This window comes from Thamnophis sirtalis, unplaced genomic scaffold, assembly GCF_051295495.1.
Source record: "Thamnophis sirtalis isolate CommonGarterSnake01/CBP01778 unplaced genomic scaffold, rThaSir2_p1.2 scaffold_15, whole genome shotgun sequence".
Classification (NCBI taxonomy): Eukaryota; Metazoa; Chordata; class Lepidosauria; order Squamata; family Natricidae; genus Thamnophis; species Thamnophis sirtalis.
Window position 1 is genome coordinate 2,612,574 of NW_028261395.1, and position 26,514 is coordinate 2,639,087.

Consider the following 26,514-nt stretch of genomic DNA (forward strand, 5'->3'; position numbering starts at 1 on the left):
ATAATCTAACAACAGCACAACATGAAAATCGTGGATTTTGATTGCATTCTATAAATGGATCTACCATGTTGTTGCTAATAAATATAAACGACTTGAGCTAAGAATAACCTAAAAGTTGAGAGTAAAATAATGGTATTGCTTAAAATAAAAGCTTTATCCCTAAGCACAGTGAAATGACAGGAGTCCAAAAAATATACTAAGGAAATGTCATCTCCCACCCACTTTTAACAACTGTATGGCCGAATTTAACAACTTCCAAGGAAGTACAGTAGACTGGTCTATTAGTCTTTGTCATTTTATTAATATTAATTTCTTTTTATAAATTGATTGCCCCACTTAATATCAATAGTTAAGCACAGTTCTTACATTCACACCTTACTTTTTTGAAGGTTTAGAGTTTGTGTTAGCCATCCCTATAACGCTGCTCGTAATCTGTTACTTAATGCCTTACATTATTATCCCTGCAGTGCTGGTAATTTTATAAGTTATCTACAGGTGAAATACAAATGGATGATGCGTTTATGGGATTTGGGTGATGAGTTTAGCAATTTTTTCTGAGGGAGGCGAGTAGCAAAGGGTGAATCTAAAACTTATACTATCCCGCTTGAGCCAACTTGAACACGCAGTGGGAATGTTTCGATATTGTTGTGAACACACTCTGAGAAACTGCTGAGCCGGGAGTTGAGATTTACATCTGTAATTGTACTAATACAATATTTCAGATTGATCATAGATAAACATGACGTCGATGTCTTATTAATCTCTGCAACTGGTTCTTTTAGGTCCGCCTAACCCTAAAATGTTAAAGAATTGGTTTGGTATCTTCTTGTAAAGTGGGACACAAAATAAATACGTGATTCATAAACCTTTTAGCTTGGTAGGACACCTGTTCCCTAATTTTCAAAGCAAGCAGCCTTGCTTCTCTTCCTATTTCGCTTCCTCTCTCTGTAGTATCCCCCACTTCTCTGCAAATTAAGGAAATAATTGCCGGGCCGCTGACTTCAAACGAAGAATTACAGAATTACACACCAGCATGCCACCCAACTGTCCATTTCTTCTGGCAATTACATGAATAATGACGCACTGAATGATTCGCTGGCTTTGCAAGTGTCTTCAAAACCCTGATAAACAGATTACAGTGGTGCAAATAGATAACAAAGGAATTGTAGGTGCTTTCCTATAAATGGATGCTTCCTGGTCTCATCACATGCATTTATTATCATTTTTTTAAATAAATGGGAATCACCTTATATGATTTCCAAAGAGGCAGCTGTGTTGTTCTGGGGGAGCCACAAATGCAGCGTAAACAAAGCAACAGCCTGCGAGGAAAGGCTCAGAGAAGATAAAATAGTCAAGAAGCTGGAAGAGTTTTATTTTATCGAGACCACTCAAAATAGAGCCATAAGAGCCAAGGTGGCGCAGTGGTTAAATGCAGCACTGCAGGCTACTGCTAGATCAGCAGGTCAGCGGTTCAAATCTCACCGGCTCAGGGTTGACTCAGCCTTCCATCCTTCCGAGGTGGGTAAAATGAGGACCCAGATTGTTGGGGGCAATATGCTGACTCTCTGTAAACCGCTTAGAGAGGCCTGAAAGGCCTATGAAGCGGTATATAAGTCTACTGCTATTGCTATTGCTAAAATAGAACAGCCAGAGAAATCAGCAATTCACTCAGATGCATCTTAGTCCACCTTACTGACCAAAATACATAAGTATCTATTTCCTTGCCTCCTTTTATTTATTTACAGAATTTATATTCCATGAATAATCATGCGCTGTAGTACTATAAGCGCACAGCGGCATATAGGCGCACAGCATCAATAAACTCACTGTGCACTAAATAAATAAATTGGCGCAGTGGTTAAATGCAGCACTGCAGGCTACTTCAGCTGACTGCTAGTTCGGCAGTTCGGCTGTTCAAATCTCACCGGCTCAGTGTTGACTCAGCCTTCCATCCTTCCGAGGTGGGTGAAATGAGGACCCGGATTGTTGTTGGGGGCGATATGCTGACTCTGTAAACCGCTTAGAGAGGGCTGCATTCTGGACTAGCTGTAGTCTCCGAACGCTTTTCAAGGGTAGCCCCATGTAGAGCGCATTGCAATAATGAGATGGGATTTTTGAGGGTTGGTGGGAAACATTTAGAAATATGGTTTGCTATTGAATTAATAAATGTTGTAGGGCTTGAAGGCCAGGGATTATTCATCCCTATTATAGATATATCACTCAATTGGTCTGGAACTGTTCATATCCTCACTTACAGGATAGAAGAGGGCATAATTTTGGAAAGCGATGCCATTTGGATATGGTTTCTTTTAAAAGGAGGAACCATGGAAATCCCCCTGGATATCATTCACGGGGGTTTCCAGAGATAAACCTCAAGAGTGAAAATGCAGAGATGTCATCTCTTTTATAAGTGCACCTGGATCGTACCCAAGGATCATACATTTCACGATCCTCAAAAGAACAAATGAAATACTTTTCCTAATCAATACTAGGCAATAAAGGAGATTTGGGGTTAACGTTTCCAACTGATCTTCAGTTGCAAAACTGTGGACAGACATGGTTTAATGATGACTGTACCCATATAGAAGAAGACCCAAAGAAATACGAATAAACAGAAAGCAGTTCAGCAAACAGGAAGAAATAGAAGTGCGTAGAGGAGGCTATGCAGTCAACAAAAAGGAAGATTAAGGAGATTAAATTGAGACACTTCATATAATCAGGAGGTAACTGTTGAAGTTTGAAGGAACAGATGAGGTGTGAGGCAGCTGAGGTAAGCGAAAAGCTATTTATTGAGTAACAGCAACAGTTAACTATATACAGAGAGAGTTCAGCACTTGACTTACTAACACTTCATATAGTGACCGTTTGAAATTACAACGGCCCTGAAAAAAGTGACTTATGATTGTTTTTCACACTTATGACCATTGCAGCATCTCCACGGTCACGTGATCAAAATTCAACTGCTTGGCAAGTTTAGTTCCAAAACTAAATTAGAAATCAGGTTAATTCCATGAAATATTTGATAAATGAGAAGATAATAAATACCATTAGAAATGACTCTCTTGAAGAGACCAGAGCAGACTTATCCCTCCAATTAATAAAAATGGGAGGAAATCCATATTTAGGAAAAAACATGGCAACAAAACATCAGCGGTTCAAATCTCACCGGCTCAAGGTTGACTCAGCCTTCCATCCTTCCGAGGTGGGTGAAATGAGGATCCAGACTGTGGGGGCGATATGCTGACTCTGTAAACCGCTTAGAGAGGGCTAAATGCCCTATGAAGCGGTATATAAGTCTAACCGCTATTGCTATTGCTATATCCTATGTGTGGACTTCAACTCCCAGAATTCACTAGCCAGACATGGTGGCTGGTGAATCCTGGAAGCTGAAGTCCACACATCTTAAAAGTTGGGAAGGTTGAGAAATACTGCTAGAAAAATTTAGAACAGACTTACAATTTTGAAGACAAGGTTAGAAAAAAAAAGTATTTGGGGATGAGACAGTATGATAATTTTAAAGCAAAATTTCAAAATATACGCACAGCCCATTTCCCACATCACTTCCTCCCTTTCACCTTGGGCATTGCAAATTCTTTGCCCTTTCATCTTGCTTTTCTGGCAACCACAATGATGAGTGGAAACAAAAATTCACATTTAAGGGGGTTGTTGAAAGAAACGTCCTTCTGGGTTCGGCTGCAAGTTGGGGGAAAAAACACTGGAGACATGGAGGCTGTTTGGAAAGATGGTTTATTGTTGGACAGGACCACATGGCTTGAGCCCTGAACAGAAAAGGTGATCACATGCTTCAATGTTGGTGGAGAAGAAGAGAAGGGAAGGACTGAGATGCTGAGTCCCTGGTTTTATGCCCTCTCTGGCCTTTGATCTTGATCTTGTATTCTGATTGGTCGTCAGACTCCCATGGGGCCATGCAGGGGCAACTCTCTAGGCTGCGTTTTGAATCCAGGTTTGGTTGAGTTCTCAGATGCCGTGTGGTGAGTTGGGTAAAGGGCCAATATTATCATGCCTTAATCCCATCTCCCTGGAGCTGAAGTGGAGAAGTCTTTATTATGTAAAGTGGACTAGCTTGGCCTTCTTAATGGCCCATCGACAAAGCGGGGATGGGCAGGAAGCTGCAGGGAGCTATTCCGTCTTTTAAAACAGGTTTCTTTCTTTTCACATCCAGAGAAATATTCCGCCTTCTCAATATTTCCTAGGATATTTCATTTTTTCTGGGAGAGGGCTGGGTGATAACTTTCTGCAGGGTCTAAAGGTGGGGTTTGTGTTATATAGAGTCCAAAACAAGCAGCATTGTTTGTAGTTATGGATAATGAGACAGTGTGATCATAGCTAAGCTAACTGGGAAGTGGTTTGATTGCCCTTCCCATTCTTCTTTTAAAATTATTTTTGAAATGGTTCTAACTCCTGGAACAAGAATGATGATGAGTTAAGCTGGTTATTTTTCCCCGAATACCATATTTCCCAAGAGCGATGCAAATCTTCAGTCTTTCAATCTTCTTTTTTTGATATACTTCCAAACGCCTGGAAGCTGCAAGTTAGTATTAAAAATAGCACGTTGCCATAAGCATTTGAATCTTTCTGTTTCCTGTAATTAGTTAATTTTCCATGTTTCTCATCACTCATTCATTCCTTGTCATCCAGACTCTTATTGAATTAGCACCATATAAACATCTGAGTTGAACAGAAAGTTGCAAGACAGGCTTGAAACTTTTTTTTTGTTTCACTGTAGCTTCCAAATGCAACTTTGATCGCCTGAAATGTTTTTGACAGGTCACCCCTACGTATTTTAAACAAGTCAGCAAAGAATGGCTTAGCTCACTATTTTTCAACCTTGGCAAATGGAATTATCTGGGAGCTGAAGTCCACACATCTTAAAGTTGCCAAGGTTGAAAAGCACTGGTTTAGCTAATCCCGAGATCAGATTCTACCCCATTGTTATATCTCCATCTGAGGTCAAATGTGTGAATTGACCTACGTCCTGGGGCTGTTATGTATATTACAGAGGCAATGTGTTAGTATTCGTCATCTCGCTGAAGCAATGAATGGGCACCTACCAGCTAAGGAATAATCAGGAGAAGGTGGGTTCTACTCCTGCTTTTTAACTTGTTGATCTAGGAAAAATGAAATGGCAAACCACTTTTAAAAGATTCTGTCAAGAAAACTGTAGGGCTAGTCCAGATTATTATTATTATTATTATACAGTTGTATCACAGCGGCCAGTTGTTTCGCCGGATTTGGCATTGGTTACTAGTCGGGCCCCACCCAGGGGCCTAGGACGTCGTAACGTATTTTCGTAATATGCGTGCAGATCCAAGCAGTGCGGCTTTTTGCATTTGACTGATGGTGATTTTTGTCAATTTTTAACTGTTTTAAATGTAATTCCAGTGCTTTTGGAATAGCACCCAGTGTGCCGATTACCACTGGAATTACCACTGCTGGTTTGTGCCATAGTCGTTGAATTTCGATTTTTAGGTCCTGGTATTTTGCGATTTTTTTCATGTTCTTTCTCATCGACCCTGCTATCACCTGGTATTGCGATGTCTATGATTGTAACCTTATTTTTCTCAACCAGTGTGATGTCTGGTGTATTATGCGCCAGTATTTTGTCGGTTTGTATACGGAAATCCCACAAGATCTTGACCATCTGATTTTCGGTGACTTTTTCAGGCTGATGTTCCCACCAGTTTGTTGCTGTTTTAATATTATAATTTTTGCACAAATTCCAATGGATCATTTGCGCTACTGAATTGTGCCGCAATTTATAATCAGTCTGCGCGATTTTTTTACAGCAGCTGAGTATGTGATCAACAGTTTCATCAGCTTCTTTGCAAAGACTGCATTTGGCATCATCAGAGGATTTTTCGATTTTGGCCTTAATGGCATTTGTGCGGATAGCTTGTTCTTGCGCAGCCAGGATTAGTGACTCTGTTTCTTTCTTTAATGTACCTGTTGTTAACCATAACCAAGTTTGTTCACTGTCCACTTTATCTTTTATTTTCTCCAGAAATTGGCCATGCAAATGCTTTGTTCTGCCAACTCTCCATTCTTGATTTTATCACATCTTTTCTGTATTCTTGTTTCGTCTGTTGGGCCTTCAGTAGATTTTTGTTCTTTACTTCGATTAATAGATGTTCTTGACTTTCTTTTAAATAATCAGCCAGTGCATGTTTTTCTTCTTCAACTGTTTGCTTCACTTGTAATAATCCTCTGCCACCTGATTTTCGGGGCAGGTACAGCCTATCAGTATCACCACGTGGATGTAAACTGTAGTGCATTGTCATTAGTTTCCTGGTTATTATTATTATTATTATTATTATTATTATTATTATTATTATTATTTATTTATTAGATTTATAGGCCGCCCAATCCCGAAGGACTCCGGGCAGCTTACAGAGAAGGAAAAAGAAAAAAAAAAAAGTTTAAAATTCACAACATGCATTCATTCTAATCGGGGCTGGACCTTAACAATAAGATAATCTCCAGGGGTCAGCAGTAATATGAAAACACATACATACCAAGAAGTAATTGAGTTTCATACAAACATTCATATCTCCCCATTCAATTCTCCAATATTACTGCTCCTGAGTGATTTGTCTTCCCAGCTAATATTGATTCCCCAGGTTTAGTCCAGCTCTGGTAGTAGCATGTAGTAGTTAATCAGGACATGATTGGGAGATCATAAGCAATAGCAATAGCAATAGCAGTTAGACTTATATACCGCTTCATAGGGCTTTCAGCCCTCTCTAAGCGGTTTACAGAGTCAGCATATTGCCCCCAACAACAATCCGGGTCCCCATTTTACCCACCTCGGAAGGATGGAAGGCTGAGTCAACCCTGAGCCGGTGAGATTTGAACAGCCGAACTGCAGAACTGCAGTCAGCTGAAGTGGCCTGCAGTGCTGCATTTAACCACTGCACCACCTCGGCTCTCTCATTTTTTTGAGAAAAACTCAAAACTCAAAAAATGAACTCTGCACTAGGAATTAAAAACAACCTGATTGAAGTCGGTGACAAGAAATTACATCATCAAGAACCCAACTCAGCTTGAGATCTTTGCTGGTTTTATCCTTATTTTTAATGACACTCTGCATCTTTAATACCCTGGTGTAATTAAACATTTAAATCATTATCAATCAAATTAATCATTATCAATTAAATCATTGACTATCGAACTTTCCCTATTATTCATTATGGAAAACTAAAGCGAGGTGGCGCAGTGGGTAGAGTGCAGTACTGCAGGCCACTTCAGCTGACTGCTATCTGCAGTTCGGCGGTTCAAGTCTCACCGGCTCAGGGTTGACTCAGCCTTCCATCCTTCCGAAGTGGGTGAAATGAGGAGCCGGATTGTTGTTGGGGGCGATATGCTGACTCTGTAAACCACTTAGAGAGGGCTGAAAGCCCTATGAAGCAGTATATACGTCTAACTGCTATTTCTATTGCTATAAAATTATAACGCAGTCAGTATCACATACGGGAGTGTCCCACCAAGGTAGAGTCAAGAAGAATGGATTTTTGCAGCATGATCGAAGCCCCCATTCCTTTTCAAAAATATGTGCATTGTGCAATTGCACCCATCAATTTAGCTGCTTTTTTATACCCACACTCCTGATATATCTGTCTGAAAGGCCATTAAAAGAATTGAATGAATAACAATAGTATAAGATTGGCCAAGAAAAAGAATAACCATGTGAATGTATACCTAGAATTGTATGTAAGAGAATAAATGATAGATAAGAATATACAGCACATTATAGGTAAACAATATTTGCTTATAAATAGCTAAGTATAAATAAATATAGAATTGTACATAAAAATGGATAACGAATAAGGAGATTATAAACGCAAGATAGAAATGTATAGAAGGGAAAACACTAACTGCAAAGAAACCGATACGGATTGTATGATATACGATGGAACTTCTTGTTCCTGTGTTGCCTTAAGTCATGTGTTTGTTCTTGTTGATGTGTTTATGTGTGTAAAATAAAAACTTAAACAATAAAAAAGAGTGAGATAAAAGGGTTCATTTGTGACAGATTAAAACCTAGAAGGCTGAGGGGAAAAAAAGCCTATTTCACTCTTTTATACTCTCCGAAGGGAGAAAGGATGATAGAGATTGGTGAAGAGCTGCTGAAACTTCTAAATATACCTCCTCTTCACCTCTGAAGGTATCGTTTAATTCCAGGCGTGACTGTCAATTAAAAAAAAGTGGCTTCGAGTTGAGTTTCTTTGTTCAGCTCCTCATCCTAATTGGGCTCAAAAAAATATGTGAAAGATCATTCAAATATGTGAAGCTTTATGAAAAGAATTGTTGCAGGGACCATGTTGGACCCAGCTTTGTATTGTTTCTCCCTTTTATATATTTTTCCTCACCTTTTAATCCCCCCTCCCCGGCTTAAAACCATATGGGATGCGGTGGGAGGGGGGGGGGGGTGTTGAATGCTTAAAACCTTGGTTTCCAAGTCAGCCTTAAACAAGACCAGAAGGTGGAAGCCTAATTTACATGCAAAAACGTTGTTTTCTGATGAAGCTTTTACACTTGGAAATTAGTTGTTTTCAGAGTTATTTTCTTTCCATTGTCATGGAGGTTAATTTGAATGGCAAAATGTTGGGAGGGCAGATTGTGGACTATTCAAATGCACCGAAAAAAAGGATTTAGCGGGCTCTAGGTCCTGCTGGGGGTGGCAGTGGCCAGCTGATGGGGCTGATAGATATTTACCAAGCAGAAGATTCTTATTTTAATGGAACTCAAATTGTTCAAGTTTGATTGACAAAAGCTAAATTTGTTTCATGAGCCTTTCAACAAAAATGTATTCTGGCGCAGTACTGGAAGAAGGAAGACTTGCCTACAATCCAAGAATGGACATTGAAAGTCACAAACTTAGCCGAGATGGCTAAAATATCGGCATATCTTAAAGATCATTCAAATGAGAGATATAAACGAGACTGGAAAAAATGGACTGGACTATATACAAAATAAATACGGGACCAAGAAATTCCAGTTAGCCTATGCTTAAGATCAGAAATGATTTAAATTGTTTAAAGTTAGCTCAGCAAGAAGAAGCTAAGGTCAATGTAGAGATGTCATTAATTTCTTTATTTCTTTTTTCTCAATAGATTTTAGACTGTGTTTGTTAAAAATCCATACCGTGTACGGGTTCTGGGAAGTGGGGGGGGGGAAAGGAGGAGGGGGGTTGGGGGGTGGAGGGAGGGAGGGGCATACAAAAAAAATTGTACTTCGATGTTTTAATGATTGACGAATGATGATATATTTGTGTTTTTTAAAAGAAATAAAAAGTATTCTGTGAACAAATATGTATTGGCCCTTTAAATAGTTTTTTTTTGTTTATTTGTCTATCAAATTTATATAGCTGCCCATCTCACCAAAAGGCAATTCTGAGCAACGCACAAAAATAGATACAGCTGCCAATATAAAATCTGGGGGGAAAAAACCCCACAGTAATAAATATTATTAACACAAAAATATGAACCATACTGGAGGGGCGGATAAAAACGGCTCCCTTGACAATGGTGCCATGTCCTTGGCATCCTGGCACCATAAACAGATCTGGAGGGAAATTTCAGGATATCATGTATCAAATATCACATCTCTTTGCCCTGAATCTACTAAAAATTAAGTTGAAAAGATGATGAAGGCAAGTTGGAATATTTCATACGTAATGTTTTTATGACGAGACAGGATTACGGAAGAGGCAGGGTTTAAAACAAGTACTATTTCTTTGCCAAAACACTAAATAAGTTTTAGATTTTTTACTTTGGGGAGGGCGGAAAGAGTGGGTTGGTGGGGGTGAATGTAGCTCTCTAAGCTTCAGGGCATTTTTTTAAATTTAAGGGAGAATCCAAAGCAATTAGCATTTTGCTTCAAGGTGTCAGCCAGTCCCAGAATAATAAAGCAAGTTAAATATTTCCTTGGGTTATTCTAGGTCCCACACTTGAAACTAACATATTATTTCAATCTTGTCCTTTTCTTTTCTTTTCTTTTCTTTTCTTTTCTTTTCTTTAAAAGCCCTTGTGTAGTAAATAAAGTGCTGAAGTTCAAAGTTAAGATTTATGGTGGAAGAAAGCAGTTTCTGGATATTGGGCAACAAACTCCGATGGGGTTTTCTTTATCCAAGATCCCTTCCAATTTATGATCAAGGTTAGCCAGCTTCTTTAAAATGGGTGGCATCAAAATCGTTGTAAATAAAACAATCAAAGATAAGGCGTCAGTGAGGGGGGGGAAAAATACTCTGCGTGTTTTCATGTCCAATTTTCAAGAGATTGCCTGCAAAATTATTTAGAAATGCTTTGTCATTGCCTCCTTCTTAGGGCTGAGAGAAATTGACTGGCTCAAGGTCAGTGCACAAGGCAGGACTAGAACTCCTAGTCTCCTTTCTAGCTTTGAACCTTAAATCGTGACCCCAAACTGGCTCTCGGGAATAATAGTAGCTCAGATTTAAAATAAAGATGTGAATAAATGAAGCTAATTAAATATTTTTGATCACATCAAAAAAGCATTAGCAATAGCAATAGCAGTTAGACTTATATACCGCTTAGAGAGGGCTGAAAGCCCTATGAAGCAGAGTCAGCATATTGCCCCCAACATATTACAGAGTCAGCATATCGCCCCCAACAATCCGGGTCCTCATTTCACCCACCTCGGAAGGATGGAAGGCTGAGTCAACCCTGAGCCGGTGAGATTTGAACCGCCGAACTCCAGCTAGCAGTCAGCTGAAGTGGCCTGCAGTACTGCACTCTAACCACTGCACCACCTCGGCTCCTTCGACATTGCTAGTCATGCAACTCAGCGTCTCTCCATTTCTAGCTGGATGCCTTAGCCATAACCCCAAACTGGTTCTAGCTGCTGATTTAAGAAGATATCAGCTTGATAGCTGAGTTTAATACTGATTGATAAAATATTCAGAAATTGAATTCTGTGGCCTTGTTTTCAGGGATAGAGGCCCATGTTAAAATATCTGATGGCTTTTAATGCCTACCCTAACCCTTGCTAACCCTAAGCAGACTGAACAGAGAACCCAAGGTGGCGCAGTGGTTAAATGCAGCACTGCAGGCTACTTCAGCTGACTGCAGTTCTGCAGTTCGGCTGTTCAAATCTCACCGGCTCAGGGTTGACTCAGCCTTCCATCCTTCCGAGGTGGGTAAAATGAGGACCTGGATTGTTGTTGGGGGCGATATGCTGACTCTGTAAACCGCTTAGAGAGGGCTGAAAGCCCTATGAAGCGGTATATAAGTCTAACTGCTATTGCTATTGCTATATTCTCCATCTCTCTCCCTCTCTTCCTCCTTTTCTCTTTTCCCCTCTCTCCTTCTTTCTCTTTTTCTGTCTCCCCCCTTCTCCCTCCTTTCCTTTCTTTCCCTCTCTCCTTTTCAAGATTGGCTCAGCCTTCCATCCTTCCGAGGTGGGTGAAATGAGGACCCAGACTGTGGGGGTGATATGCTGACTCTGTAAACCGCTTAGAGAGGGCTGAAAGCCCTATGAAGCGGTAGATAAGTCTAACTGCTATTGCTATTGCTATAACCCATCGAAAGCAATTGGCGAGTAAAGGCAGATTGTAATGTTTATTCATAAACCTACCTACCTTCCTTCCTTCCCTCCCTCTAGATCTTCTAACTGAAACAGTGGCATACCAAATATCAAAAAAATAATTCTGCTGCCTTATCAACGAATTGCAAAAGCGTTTTTTTGCTTTTTGCAAAATTACAGACAGACGAGGTTGTTATTCTTTGGTGAAACTAGATGAAGCTGCCAGATGTTAACGAATCTATATCTCGATAGCATTTTTCATAATCGTTTAAATCTCTTTGCATTAGCGTTTAAAAGAAATTAATTGTCACCTTTGTTTTGGGGTACTTTTGGAAAAGTTTACATCATAACTCTCTTTAATTTTCCCACTGGTCTATAAAAGAATAAGACTAACATTACACATAGCTTTTCCATTTAAACATTTGGAAGTAGAAAGATTTGCACGCGGAGACCTGAAAAAGGGAATACTGACATCTTGTGACTGACAGAAGAAATGCTAGGATATATTTTGGACCAAGCACCATTTTAAAAATAATTGTAATAAGAAAAAGCATTTGGCTCGATTAGTATTTTTGCTTCTGATTTCTATGCTCAGTGGCGGACCCATTGTTTTAAAAACAATTTGTTCCTTTGGAATTTGACAGAAAAGCTGGGAAATATTTTAATGAATAAATATATCTCTATGTAGAAGAGGGGGACGGAAATATGCTAAGAAATGTATCTACGTATCTCCATCAGCAACGTTGGTTCCTGGCATGAAGCAGTTTTGATTATTTAACAAGGGTTTAAGACAATTCTCATGCAGATGTGATTACTATTTCTTTACTTATTTACCTGGAGCTCTTGAGAGCCAAGGTGGCGCAGTGGTTAAGAGCAGCACTGCAGGCTACTGCTAGATCAGCAGGTCAGCGGTTCAAATCTCACCGGCTCAGGGTTGACTCAGCCTTCCATCCTTCCGAGGTGGGTAAAATGAGGACCCAGATTGTTGGGGGCAATATGCTGACTCTCTGTAAACCGCTTAGAGAGGCCTGAAAGGCCTATGAAGCGGTATATAAGTCTACTGCTATTACTGCTATTGCTTAATATCCATACATTTTACATGGCCTTATCTTCTTGTCATAAAAGAGCAAGTACATCAGAGTAGCCAAGGAAAACCAATAAACAGAAAAATTCAAAGAAACATTCATGTAGTAACTTAAAAATAAATAAAATAAATGATAATTTGAGTTTGGAATTGACATGTCTCTGTGTTATATTCAATAAACAATTGCCAAACTCTTTACAAGTGCTCAAAGTTTTTGTCTTTTGTATTATTATCGAGGTGAAGATTTAGAGGAATAAGCAAAGAATATCAGAGATTATAAATGAAAAGTAGTAATGGAAATTCTCTTCTACTGTTTGGGAGAGACCAGAGAAAGAGGGGGGCTTCTTTGGAAATTTGCACACACAAACATAGACACACACAAACAAACACACAACTATCCATGCTGGAACTATTATTCTGATTTAATCCTCCCATAGTTCCTTTTTACCCCCACTGGATTGAAGAACTAATTTAAGAATTCATTCACATCACAATCATATGTGGAAAGAGCAGTGGTTAAAGATAGTAACCAATCCTTCTCTCCATAGAATTGCAATCTAAGTGAACATGAAGTCCCAGGTCTCCACACAACCTATTTTTAATTTTCGTAAAATGATACTCTTTAAAGTTCTCTAAGGGAAATGTTTTTTTTTCTAATGAGAACTTTTAAGTCTATTGCGTTTCAGCTCTTGGATGAAAGGCCATCCATTTGTGATTTTCATTCTTTGCTTAATCGTGGCACTGACTGAAGCCTTGCTAAATGAGAAGTGATCAAATGTTCCCTTATTATCCTAGCAGGTTTCTGCCAAAATATTATGTCACATCCATCACTCCATCTGGATTCTGATTAATTCCAGCCCTGAGCTATTCCACTTAGGTCATACTTTTCAAGTTGGTTCTTACCACTCCCAAATAAAGAGCAATTATGTTTTGACAGGAAAACTGTTCCATTCTAACATGTAACGCTCCACGTTATGGAAATGATTTCGTGGAATTACAGCCATTAGTTTACTCACCAAATTTAGACCATTATCTTTTATACCCAGTCAAGGTGAAGAATAAGCAATTTCTACAAGCTTCACACAGATTCAAAGGTTGCCCTGCCATGACTCACCAAGAGGCAAGAGTTTTCTAATTTCTGTAGCCGCCATTGACTTATTGGGAATGACTGGGCAAGTTGCATTCCAATGAGAAAGAAGGCCCATCTGTAAAATCCTAGCTTTCTTCATCCTAATTATGCTTCGTGTCTAAGTATAAACATATGGTAGGAATTGAGTCCTCTGCAGAAGTGAATCCTGTCTCAAATTGCCTCTGTGACAATGGAATGGCTAATGTGCTTTCTAAATGGTAACTTCACACAAAGACCTGTCCTCCTTAAGACACTTGTCTAAGCTAAAGTGGGCTTTGATAGATTGTAGTCCAGCATGTGATAGGAACCAAGCCATGATGGTACATGACAATAGCAATAGCAGTTCGATTTATATACCGCTTCATAGGGCTTTCAGCCCTCTTTAAGCGGTTTACAGAGTCAGCATATCGCCCCCAACAACAATCTGGGTCCTCATTTCACCCACCTCGGAAGGATGGAAGGCTGAGTCAACCTTGAGCCGGTGAGATTAGAACCGCTGAACTGCAGATAGCAGTCAGCTGAAGTGGCCTGCAGTACTGCACCCTACCCACTGCACCACCTCGGCTCAAGACGGTTTATTGGAGTTGCTGCGTGTTTTATGAATTTAGGAATGGTATTTTTTTTTAGCCTGAAATTAAGTTTATTTGCAATGTGAACACAGCCAAAGGTGAAGATTCTCAGCTCTAAGAGTTAACTAGTTTTGACATTTGTGATTATGGCCATGGAGACGATGGCAGACCATGGGCATGACATGAGAGACTAGCAAATTTCCAGGATCTACAAAAAACCATTAAATGTATTAAAATGCATTCATGCTTAGAATTCCTGTTTGTAAGATGAACCACAAATGAGCGCTTTGAGAACTCTTACCTTACTTACTAATAGAGTTTTTAGAATATGGGGTGGTATAACTCTTTGGTTGTGAGACAATTTATCTTCTGATGATAGTACAAGTTAGTGATCCAGAAAACACCTGTGAGTTGTTCCAGGATGCACGCCGTCGAAGGGCTACTTGCCGTCAAGAACAACGGCGTAATTACAAGAGGTGATTACGCTCAGCTGATGCTCATTAAGATTCTCTCCTGATTATAAAGTAATTCAGTAACTCTCTCTCTCTCAGCCCATGATGGTAGTGACAAGCTGGTCAGCCAATCCCTGTTGCAACCAAATATTCAATACTTTGAAAAAAGAGGACTCTGCACTCGAGGGAAAATGATCGGAAATAAAAACAAATCTATATTTTGCTAAGCACAATGACCACAAAACTAAACTGAAAATTTGTTCGGCTTTATTTCATTGCTTTGTGTATAAGGCAGGACTGTAGCAAAATGAAGCTTAGAGCTATTATTACGACCTTTTATAGTATCTAACTCATGCCACTTGCGAACCATTTTATAGTCCTCTCTTTTGTAGGAATAAATAGCATGTGTTTCTCCCCCCGCCCCCCAAAAAAGTTAAGAGACACCATTTCAAATTGCTCATAATTAAAATAAACCTTTGAAGTTTTCACTTACCTGGAAGTCAGTCCCTGTGAAACTCAAAGGGACTTTACTTGCCAGTAGACATGTATAGAATTACAGTGTAAATAGAGTACATAGGGAAGGAAAAACTGAAAAAAAATAATAATGAAGGGTATATTAAGAAAAATGTTTAAGAACAAAAAAAGACATCTCATTTTATAATCTTCTTATCAAAGTCAGGATTCAGAACTCCTAGTCCCTTTCGGCTGTTATTTCTCAAAACATCTTGGAAAGCAGTTGAGTTCACATAAAGGGTCTTTTTCACTGGTGCAAAACTCAGGAGATCAGAGACAGACACGTAATTAGAGGTGGGGGTTCAATTTGGCCCAAAGGTTGCATAACCTCGTTTCAAAGTCAAGCTTGAAGAAAGACGTCTTCCTTAACCAGATGAGAAAGGATTCACAATCTTCATTGAAATGTAGTTCTACAAAAATAGAAAGAAGCCATAATTTAGACAGGCATGTTAGTTTTTAATGCACAAGTGTTCAACTAAAAATCATTGCGAAATAGTTTAAAGGAAAAACCTGCATATTGTGTCAATCATCTCCTTCATATCTAGACTCCTTTTGGTTTCACAGCTTAGATTCAAAAAGTTCTTGCTTTGGCAATGCACTTAATTTGCTTTCAGAGCAGTGTATATAGATATTGTGGCAAGCGAGTGATCTTTAATACGATCTTGACAATTCTTAGTAATTAACTTCATTACTGTTAAAGTCTTTGACTTACAACTGGTAGCTTAGTGACTGTTCATAGTTACAATAGATCCCCCCCAAAAGATACCTATAACGTGGTCAGAGGTGGGTTCCTACCAGTTCGCACCTATTCGGTAGAACCGGTTCGTCAAATCTACCGAACCGGTTAGAAGAGGTTCCACCAGTGGACCCGGAAAGCAGGCCACACCTACAGAAGAGCTTCCAAAATTTGTTTGAAACCCACCACTGGTCCTTGGATATGATTATTCTACACTCTCATGCTCCTATTTATAAAACTCAGTGCCTCTGTGAAAGGTAAGGATGACTCCTGCGTTTGTGGCGCAATCAGAACATTGCGTGTGTTGAAGTTGTTTTAACGCAAACCAAAAATGCCTTTTAAAAAACAAGTTGACATCCTATTCTTATGCATGCCAGTGCTGTGTGTGAGGTAATTTAAGGTGGTTCTGACAAGTGTCGTCGGCATCTTCATATCCATTCACATGGGCGGCAAGCCACTCCCATCCAGTCACATGAGCAGCAAGCCACTCCCACAAAGGAGGCCACACCCACAGAGTAGGTTCGAACAATTTTTGAAACCCACCACTGAACCTGGTTCCAAAGCCCAATGGCCACCCCCTCGGGGTCATGTGGATGTATTTCAGGAGAAACTGGTCTGTATTTACAGTCATCCGCAGCTTCTTGAGGTCACATGATTGTGTTTACTTCTAATTTTCAGCAAAGACTCCCCATAGCGAACAATGGGTTTGCTTAACACCCATAGGAAAAAAATGCTTGTAAAATTGGGTCATAAGTTGAGAATTATCAGTATAGTTCCACAGAATCGTAGACATTCTAATTAGTCTATTTACTATAACTCTAAATAGTCTAATTACTGTTAGCTCTAGGAAAAAGACTAAAAACCCTGCAGGGATATGTGATTTGATTTGATAATAAATTTATAGGCCGCCCAATCCCGAAGGACTCCGGGCGGCTTACAGAAAATAAATTTTAAAAAAGTGCAAAGTTAAAAAAACGGAGGAAACAAATTAAAAAATAAGCCACATCATGCACTCCATCTAATCGGGGCTGGACCTCGGTCATGAGGTCAACAGCCCCAGGCCTGCCGGAATAGCCAGGTTTTGATAGCCTTTCGGAAGGCCGAGAGAGTGGGTAGGGTCTGGATCTCTGGGGGTAGTTCATTCCATAGGGTCAGAGCGGCTACAGAGAAGGCCCTCCCCCGGGGAGCCGCCAGCTGACATTGTCTGGCTGACGGCACCTGGAGAAGGCCCACCCTGTGCGATCTTATCGGCCCCTGGGAAGTATGCGGCAGAAGACGGTCCCGCAGATATCCGGGTCCCAGGCCATGTAGGGCTTTAAAGGTAATAACCAGCACCTTGAATCGCGCTCAGAGACCGATAGGGAGCCAGTGCAGCTCGCGGAGGATAGGTGTAATGTGGGTGTATCTTGGAACACCCAGTATCGCTCGCGCGGCTGCATTCTGGACTAGTTGTAGTCTCCAAACACTTTTCAGGGGCAGCCCCATGTAGAGCGCATTACAGTAGTCATTACAGTGTCCAGGAAGTCTCTGAAAGAAGGACAATTGAACAAAAGAAAAATATAATTTTGAACGTGTGTTGTTGCCCAATTAAAGCAACAATGAATTGATTTAGATTTTAATCAATTTAACAATATTCATTTTGCTTAGTAAAATTGAAAACGTTTTAAGTTTCCATCAATGCCTATTGAAACCAAAAAGTAAGTTTGTCTGTGGTCAAGTGCACCTATGGACAACCTGATTATCAACCTAATTAATTTGAATGTAAAAAGATACAAGCGGAAAATACATACCGGCAAGGAATAGAGGAGGATTGCTAGAAACAAAAGCACGATCAGCAGGATGATAAGGCCAATGAAGACCCACTTAAATCTCCGCCACACTATAAATTTCATTGTCTTGCATGGATTTGTGAACCAAAGGAAAGATGTGTCCGGTCGACTGTGGAAGGAAAAAAAGATCCAGTTGGCGCATAGCTTTCATATATTCAATTCAATTCAATTTATTAGACTTATAGGCCGCCCAATCCCGGAGGACTCCGGGAGGCTTACACAGAACAAGAAAAGAAAAACAAACAAAATAAAAATAAAATTAAAAATTCCCCAACACACATATGTTCTGATCAGGGCTGGACCCTACATAATAAGGTCAACAGCCCCAGGCCTGCCGGAACAGCCAGGTTTTAACGGCTTTTCTGAAGGCCATGAGGGTGGGTAAAGTCCGGACCTCTGGGGGTAGCTGATTCCACAGGGTCGGAGCAGCCACAGAGAAGGCTCTCCTCCGAGGCCCCGCCAGGCGACACTGTCCGGCTGACGGCGTCCTAAGGAGGCCCAATCTGTGGGATCTTATCGGCCGTTGGGAGGTGTATGGCAGTAGGCGGTCTCGCAAATACGCTGGTCCTGAGCCATGTAGGGCTTTAAAGGTAATAACCAACACCTTGAATTGCGTTCGGAGACCAATTGGCAGCCAGTGCAGCTCGCGGAGGATAGGTTGACTGTGTGTGCAGAAATCCTATCTCTAAGAATCTAGTATGAATACTATGAATACTATTACTGTTGAAGATAAGAATGCTATAGATATTAATGGCATATAACAGTGATGGCTAACCTTTTACAGATCGTGTGCCCAAAGCGTGTGTGAAAAATATCTTACTTTGGCATGTCTAGCTTGGGGTTCATATTAGGTTCATCTCTTCCTTTCCCAGCTGGTCGTTCCTCAATGTCTTTTTCACCAAGGATTTCCAGAGTCATTTCAACTTTACCCTTTAAGTAAATAAAAATATTATCAAGAACTTCACAGTGCTGCAGCTTAGTGATGCTTTATTCATGATGTTCAATGATACATGAACGTACTTCAGTCTCATCCTGAAGTGTGATTCAGTGCAAAGTGTCTCGACTTCAGCATCTTTAAAATGTGTGGGCTAGTTCCCAGAATTCCCCAACCAGATTCCCCCCCCCCAGGAAAATCCCCCAAACTCACCAATCAAAAGTCACTCAGATTTTGTGAATGTGGCATAAAAATACGCTTTGTGTGCATTAATTGCACTGATTTTCACCGCATGTTGGTATTTCTGGGAATTTATATTCATAATCAATTCAATCTCTACTACTTTAATATTCAGGGCAAGGAAGTTATTAAATAGCTTGCGGATTCTGTCCCTTCATCAGGGTCTATTGTGGAGGAGGCGAAAAATTGGGATGACTAGAAATGAGTGGATTCCATAAAGCAAAATTTAACGATGAGCTTATGTAAACAGTTTGGAATTGTAAATCTCAACACAAATGAAACGAAAATCCTATGGAAGATGCTCTCGGGTATACAACTGTCATTTACTTAACTACTTACTAAATATTGTGTGCAGTGCTTCCCTTCAGAAACAACTTAAATCTCTTGTGAGGAAGAAGGGTAGTTAAAGTTTGAGGAGCAAAATGAAAGGGTGTAGGAGAACTCGCCCCAATCGTCTCCCCACGGTTGACTCACCTCAGCACGGGACAATTTGACGTGGGATCACTCAAGAGAGAGAGAAGTGAATTGTAACAGCAGGTCTTGTCTTGCTTTACGTTTGAACCCGAAGACGTCTAACTTGAGAAGGCTCAAACCTAATAACCCAAGACAAGACCCGTGACCCAACAAAAGCGCGCACGACAAAAGCGCGCCGACAAAACCGCGCTAAAACTGCGACGTCATCAACGCGCCGACAACAGCGCAGAGACAGAAGGGCGCTTTACAACAGCGCGTCAACAGAAAGCCGATTTAACTTAAGGTAAGGGTTAGGTTTAGGTTTAGGTTTACGGTTAGGGTTAGGATTAGGATTAGGGTTAGGTTTAGGGTTAGGTTTAGGGTTAGTTTTAGCGTTAGTTTTAGCGTTACGTTTAGGGTTAGCGTTACATTTAGAGTTAGGGTTAGCGTTACGTTTAGGGTTAAGTTTAGGTTTAGGGTTAGGTTTAGTTTTATAGCGCGCTTCTGTCACCGCGCTGTTGTCGGCACGATTCAGCGCTCATTCATCGGCGCGCTTTAGAACTCGCGGTTTTGTCACCGCGGTTTAGTCGGGCGCGGTTTTGTCGTTCGCCCTTTTGTCGGTGAACCGACAAGACCTACTGCAAATCACTTGTTCCTCTCTTGACTTATCCCGCATCGAATTGTCCCGTGGTGAGTTGGCTATGGCGAGTGGTCCTGTGGTGTTGTATTAGCCACGGCAAGTCAGCAGAGGTGAGTAGGCCATGGTGATTTCCTTCACTCCAAAATGAAAACCCAAGGATTAAGGAGTATTGACCGAAAGGCAAATCAGCTGACATAAACTGGCCACGGCGATTTGTCCTATTCCAAAATGAAAACCCAAGAATTAAGGAGTATTTAACAGAACCTTACAGCCAGAATACGGGAACCGTCTTTCTCGAGGTAGCATGGCCACCATCCCCTCATGGATTTTTGTTCAAAGAGTGAAGCAATTTTAACGTTCTTCATCACGCTCATTGGCTTGTGCTCTGGAATCATGTCTAAATTGCACTTTTGTGGAACTTTTGCGGGCACCACTGTGTTGTGCAAATCAAGTTCGACAAAACCTAAAAGCGAAAGGGCGGAGAGAGAGAATATCGTTATTATTTCAAGATACTTTGGCACATAGAACTTCAGGCCGTAATTTCCCCTATTCCCGAAGTACTTCATACATACCCAGATAATCATCCAAAGAGAATTTATCATTATCCCATATCTGAATAAGCAGCTTGGGTGGAATTCGGAATTCAGAATTGTCAAGACTCCAGAAGTGTTCCTAAGAGCCAGAATCAGAACAGAAGGTGACTTAAGCAAGGAATTTATCATGGATTTCCCTCCTCATCTTTTGCAAAAGGGCTCTTAGCATCACCCGTCTACCACTTTCTATCAGCAGCATTGCAGTTCTGACTGAAGAAAATCCACAGAGGTTAAAAAGATTGATTCGCTTCAGTTCTTTTCATTACATTCCAAGGTAATGCGTACATTAGAAGCCAGAGATACCCTGACCACTGAAAGCTGGCTAAACACTTGATATTCTCCACTTGGGGCTGCCCCTGAAAAGTGTTCGGAGACTGCAACTAGTCCAGAATGCAGCCGCGCGAGCGATACTGGGTGTGCCAAGGTACACCCGCATCACACCTATCCTCCGCGAGCTGCACTGGCTGCCCATTGGTCTCTGAACACGATTCAAGGTGCTGGTTATCACCTTTAAAGCCCTACATGGCCTAGGACCTGGGGGTTCCACCACAAAACCGCGGACGACAAAATCGCGGTCGACAAAAGCACGCATTTGACGTCATCACAGCGCGACGAAAACATCGCGCTGTGATTGAAAAATGTAAAAATAAAGCAAAAACCTTACCCTAACCCCCCCAAACCTAACCCCAAACCTAACCCTAAACCTAACCCTTAACCTAACCCTAAACCTAACCCTTAACCTAATGCTAAACCTAACGCTAACCTTTAACGTAACGCTAAACGTAACCCTAACGCTCTAAACCTAATCCTAACCCTTAACCTAACCCTAACCCTAACCCTAAACCTAACCCTTACCTTTATGTGAATCGGCTTGCTTTAATTTTATTTTTATTTCAATTTTTAATTTTTTTCGTCACGCTGTGATGACGTCAAATGTGCGCTTTCGTCGATTGCGCTTTTGTGGACCGCGGTTTTGACGGGTCACGGGACTTGGGTACTTACGAGACCATCTCCTGCCACATACCTCCCTTAGACCAATAAGATCACACAGGATGGGCCTTCTCCGGGTGCCTTCAGCAGGACAATGCCGGTTGGCGGCGCCTAGGAGTAGGGCCTTCTCTGTTGCCGCTCCGGCCATACGGAATGAGCTGCCCCCGGAGATCCGGGCCCTCCCCACTCTCATGGCCTTCCGAAAAGCTATCAAAACCTGGCTGAAGGCACCCAGAGAAGACCCATCCTGTGCGATCTTATTGGTCTAAGGGAGGTATGTGGCAGGGGACGGTCTCGGAGGTATCCAGGTCCTAGGCCATGTTTGTTTTTGTTTTAAAAGAAAAATAGGCATGGAAGGTGAAAGCCTTTAGTGGAAAAACAGCAAAGAGAAGAGCTGTGCTCCTTCCTTTTCTATTTCCTATTCAAAATGACCCTTCCCGTATGCCATCTTCAGATTTCAGATTTCAGATTTAATTTATTTGTATGCCGCCCTTCTCCGGGAGGGACTCAGGGCGGCGAACAACTCAAAGGGGAAAGGGGATACAAACACAATACACGTAATTAAAATACACAAGAGTCATACAGCCATACAAGTCGAGAGGGGAGGGGAACTCATCAACCCCAGGCCTGCCGGCACAGCCAGGTTTTGACGGCTTTCTGGAAGGCCTGGAGAGGGGTGAGGGTCCGAATCTCCGCGGGGAGTTCATTCCAAAGGGCCGGAGCCGCCACAGAGAAGGCCCTCCCCCGGGTAGTAGCCAGATGGCATTGGCTGGTAGACGGAACCCAGAGGAGGCCGACCCTGTGCGATCTAACAGGTCTGTGGGAGGTAATTGGCAGAAGGCGGTCTCTCAAGTACCCAGGTCCAATCTTCCTTGCTCTCCGTTCCTTAGGGGAAAATAGGAAGTCAGAATTCTTTTCTTCTATGGATGAAGACGTGGTTGAGTAAACTGGGGAAGCAGGACGAAGCTAAAAGCCCCTCATGGTTCTTCCTATGGATTTGTGTACAACGGTTTTCAGCTTCATTAAAACAAATACAAGCCTAGATGCCAATTATCAAGCGCATTAATGATTTACAGAATTGTCCTTGGGGTCTATACCTTTTTGGAAACTGTGCAGAGTTGCTCCGCCGGAAAATAATTGAAAGGAAAGATAAATCTCCAGTTGAAATTCCCTTCCCCATCCAGGGATCTATAATGGACATCCGTTTTCTGTTTGTGGTCTTCGTGGCCAGGCATCCATCTGTAAGGCAGAAGCAAGCAGATAGGGCTGTGTAGTCCATGGAAGTGACCCATCGAAACCTTGGCAACTTTAACATGTGTGGACTTCAACTCCCAGTTGTCCATGGTAGTGGGGGAATTCGGGGAGCGGAAGTTTATACATCTGAAAGTTGTCAAGAGCCGAGGTGGCGCAGTGGCTAGGGTGCAGTACTGCAGGCCACTTCAGCTGACTGCTATCTGCAGTTCAGCGGTTCAAATCCCACCGGCTCAAGGTTGACTCAGCCTTCCATCCTTCCAAGGTGGGTAAAATGAGGACCCAGATTGTGGGGTCGATATGCTGACTCTGTAAACCGCTTAGAGAGGGCTGAAAGCCCTATGAAGCGGTATATAAGTCTAACTGCTATTGCTATTGCTATGTTGTGTATAATGACAATACTTACCTTACTGCCCACTGGTAAAACCTGGCTGCCTGCAGGTTCAATATATATTGGCACTATATTGCCTTTCTATGCCATGTTTCCGGTCAAAGATAGTAAGAAAATATATGATAAGAGGAAGACAACTGGCATGCTGTCAAATTGTTCAATGGTTGAATAGGTTAGGTGAAATGCACGTGTAAGATGTTAGTGTATTAAAGCCGAGGTGGCGCAGTGGTTAGGGTGCAGTACTGCAGGCCACTTCAGCTGACTGCTATCTGCAGTTCAGCGGTTCAAATCTCACCGGCTCAAGGTTGACTCAGCCTTCCATCCTTCCGAGGTGGGTGAAATGAGGACCCGGACTTTGGGGGCGATATGCTGACTCTGTAAACCGCTTAGAGAGGGCTGAAAGCCCTATGAAGCGGTATATAAGTCTAACTGCTATTGCTATTAATGGACTAATCTTTCTAACCCAAGAACACTGCACAACTGTGCATGCAAATGTATAGTTTTTAACATAGACCAAATGATGGGATGTTAATATTGCATGATTATTCAATTCCAATGCTTCTAACTGATTGGAAGTCTTAGTGACCAGGTTCCATAACACTAAGCAATGCTTTCCTGTTTTCAACAAGTCCTTCCAAAGTCATTGTTACCCTTTTATGTAGATGTCACTCATTTCTTCTCCTGTGATGCTTTTCTCATCCAGGATGACATCTTTGGTGTTCCAAATTATCACCCGTAGTTCGTATCTGTAAGGCAAGTAATGGAAAGAATGAGTTCTTTTTTTAAAAATTATTATTATTAAAGTTTTTTAATTTTTAATTTAAAACAAATACAACATCCTTCTTTACATGCTATAGAAAGTGTATCAGTTGGTTACAAATAGACTTTTGCGCATCTCTTCCACCGTCAAGAAACATAGTTCATGTTAACTCGAGCATTTTAACTCAAATATTCATACATGTCACCATCCTCATATATCCATTTTCATTTGACTATAATTATTATTAAAAAAATAATAGTAATAATGATAATAATAATTCTTGTTTCTTAAACAATACAGGCCCACACCAGTGGGAAAAGAAAAAAATCGAAGAAAAAGAAAGAAAAAGAAAAAAGAAAAGAAAAAAAGAAAAAAGAAAAACAAAAAAGACAAAAAGAACAAAAGAAAAAACAAAAGAAAAACCAAAAAAAAAAGTAACACAGGTATATATCATTTAAAAAAAAAGTATAAAAAGTATAAAAAAAAGAATGAGTTCTTGTGTTTGCCTCCATCTGAATTCAGAGATGGTGACAAAGGGCCACAGAAGAGAACAGAATGCAAGGCAAACTTCTCATTTATCTCGAAAGGATCTGAAAAGATCAATATTTTTGGGGCCACGAAATACAGTAGCACGCTACGAACATCAGCCAATCTTACTCACTTTTTAGCCTTGCGAGGAGTGATGTTAAAAGGAGGGCCTGGCGGGCCCAAGCTTTTGGGAAAAACGTCCACCCACATTTGAAGCTTCCCCTGTATCAATAAGATAACGATCGTGTCAGGTTTTATTTTAAATAAAGAAGAAAAGAAAACCTGTCTCTTCACCTATCGGTATTCTAATTTGATAACGTGACCTGGATGCAACCCTGCTAAGAATTCATGCCCAGTTCATATTTGGCTGGAATGTGCCACCTAATTCTTTTATATTCAAAGGACAAGCTATGATTAAAACTACTGGGTTTTTTGAAAAGCATTTTGCAATAGAGTGGGAAACAGATTCAGATTTCAGATTTCAGATTTAATTTATTTGTATGCCGCCCTTCTCCGGGAGGGACTCAGGGCGGCGAACAACTCAGAAGGGGAAAAGGGGATACAAACACAATACATATAATTAAAATACACAAGAGTCATACAGCCATACAAGTCAAGAGGGGAGGGGAACTCATCAACCCCAGGCCTGCCGGCACAGCCAGGTTTTGACGGCTTTCCGGAAGGCCTGGAGAGGGGTGAGGGTCCGAATCTCCGCGGGGAGTTCATTCCAGAGGGCCGGAGCCGCCACAGAGAAGGCCCTCCTCCGGGTCGTAGCCAGATGGCATTGGCTGGTAGACAGAACCCGGAGGAGGCCGGCCCTGTGCGATCTAATGGGTCTGTGGGAGGTAATTGGCAGCAGGCGGTCTCTCAAGTACCCAGGTCCAATACCATGAAGGGCTTTATAAGTTACGACTAGCACTTTGAAGCGTATCCGGAGACCGATCGGTAACCAGTGCAGCTCGCGGAGGATAGGTGTAACAGAAGCCCATTCACAGGACATACGCAAAACAGCCCTTTAGACCAGTGTTTCTCAACCTTGGCGACGTTAAGTCCTGTGGACTTCAACTCCCAGAATTCCCCAGCCAGCAAGAGCTGGCTGGGGGATTCTGGGAGTTAAAGTCCACAGGACTTAAAGTTGCCAAGGTTGAGAAACACTTCTTTAGACTCTGACTGATAATAACATGTCACGATAATGCAGTGGGATTGCTTTGAAATTATTCTCACTTTACTGTCAGAAGCATCCTTCACATGGTACTTCCCATAATGGCCATCTCCTTATTATGATATAAATGTACTATTTTTTTATTGTCTGTGCATGATATTTCACCGTAAAAATTACTTTTAAAAAATAGCGTCACAAGGTGTATGCATATTACCTGCCAATGCAGGTCTCCCTAGCTGGATGAAAAAAAGGTAATTATAATGCAACGTGTGGTATCAAGTGTTCAGAGGTGGGTTCCTACCAGTTCGCACCTATTCGGTAGAACCGGTTCGTCAAATCGACCGAACCGGTTAGAAGAGGTTCCACCAGTGGACCCGGAAAGCAGGCCACACCTACAGAAGAGGTTCCAACATTTTTTGAAACCCACCACTGGTCCTTGGATATGATTATTCTACACTATCATGCTCCTATTTATAAAACTCAGGGCCTCTGTGAAAGGTAAGGATGACTACTGCGTTTGTGGTGCAATCGGAACATTGTGTGTGTTGAAGTTGTTTTAACGCAAACCAAAGATGCCTTTTGAAAAACAAGTTCACATCCTATTCTTATGCATGCCAGTGCTGTGTGTGAGGTCATTTAAGGCGGTTCTGACAAGTGTCGTCGGCATCTTCATATCCGGTCACATGGGCGGCAAGCCACTC

The 26,514-nt window shown here is 41.3% G+C and overlaps 1 protein-coding gene across 1 annotated transcript in view; it reads right to left on the reverse strand.

Moving 5' to 3' along the window:
* Nucleotides 1-15,043: 15,043 nt before the first annotated feature.
* MYOF (myoferlin) overlaps nt 15,044-26,514 on the reverse strand; it is a 122,339-nt gene continuing 110,868 nt past the window's right edge. Inside the window, exons 47-54 of the mRNA XM_087702348.1 lie at nt 24,785-24,873; nt 24,014-24,109; nt 22,819-22,960; nt 20,711-20,810; nt 20,408-20,601; nt 18,692-18,801; nt 17,833-17,980; nt 15,044-15,716 (exon numbers count right to left, since the gene is read on the reverse strand). Of these exons, the coding sequence (XP_087558474.1) occupies nt 15,672-15,716; nt 17,833-17,980; nt 18,692-18,801; nt 20,408-20,601; nt 20,711-20,810; nt 22,819-22,960; nt 24,014-24,109; nt 24,785-24,873 (924 nt within the window). The 3' untranslated portion in view covers nt 15,044-15,671. The remainder of the gene's footprint in view (nt 15,717-17,832; nt 17,981-18,691; nt 18,802-20,407; nt 20,602-20,710; nt 20,811-22,818; nt 22,961-24,013; nt 24,110-24,784; nt 24,874-26,514) is intronic.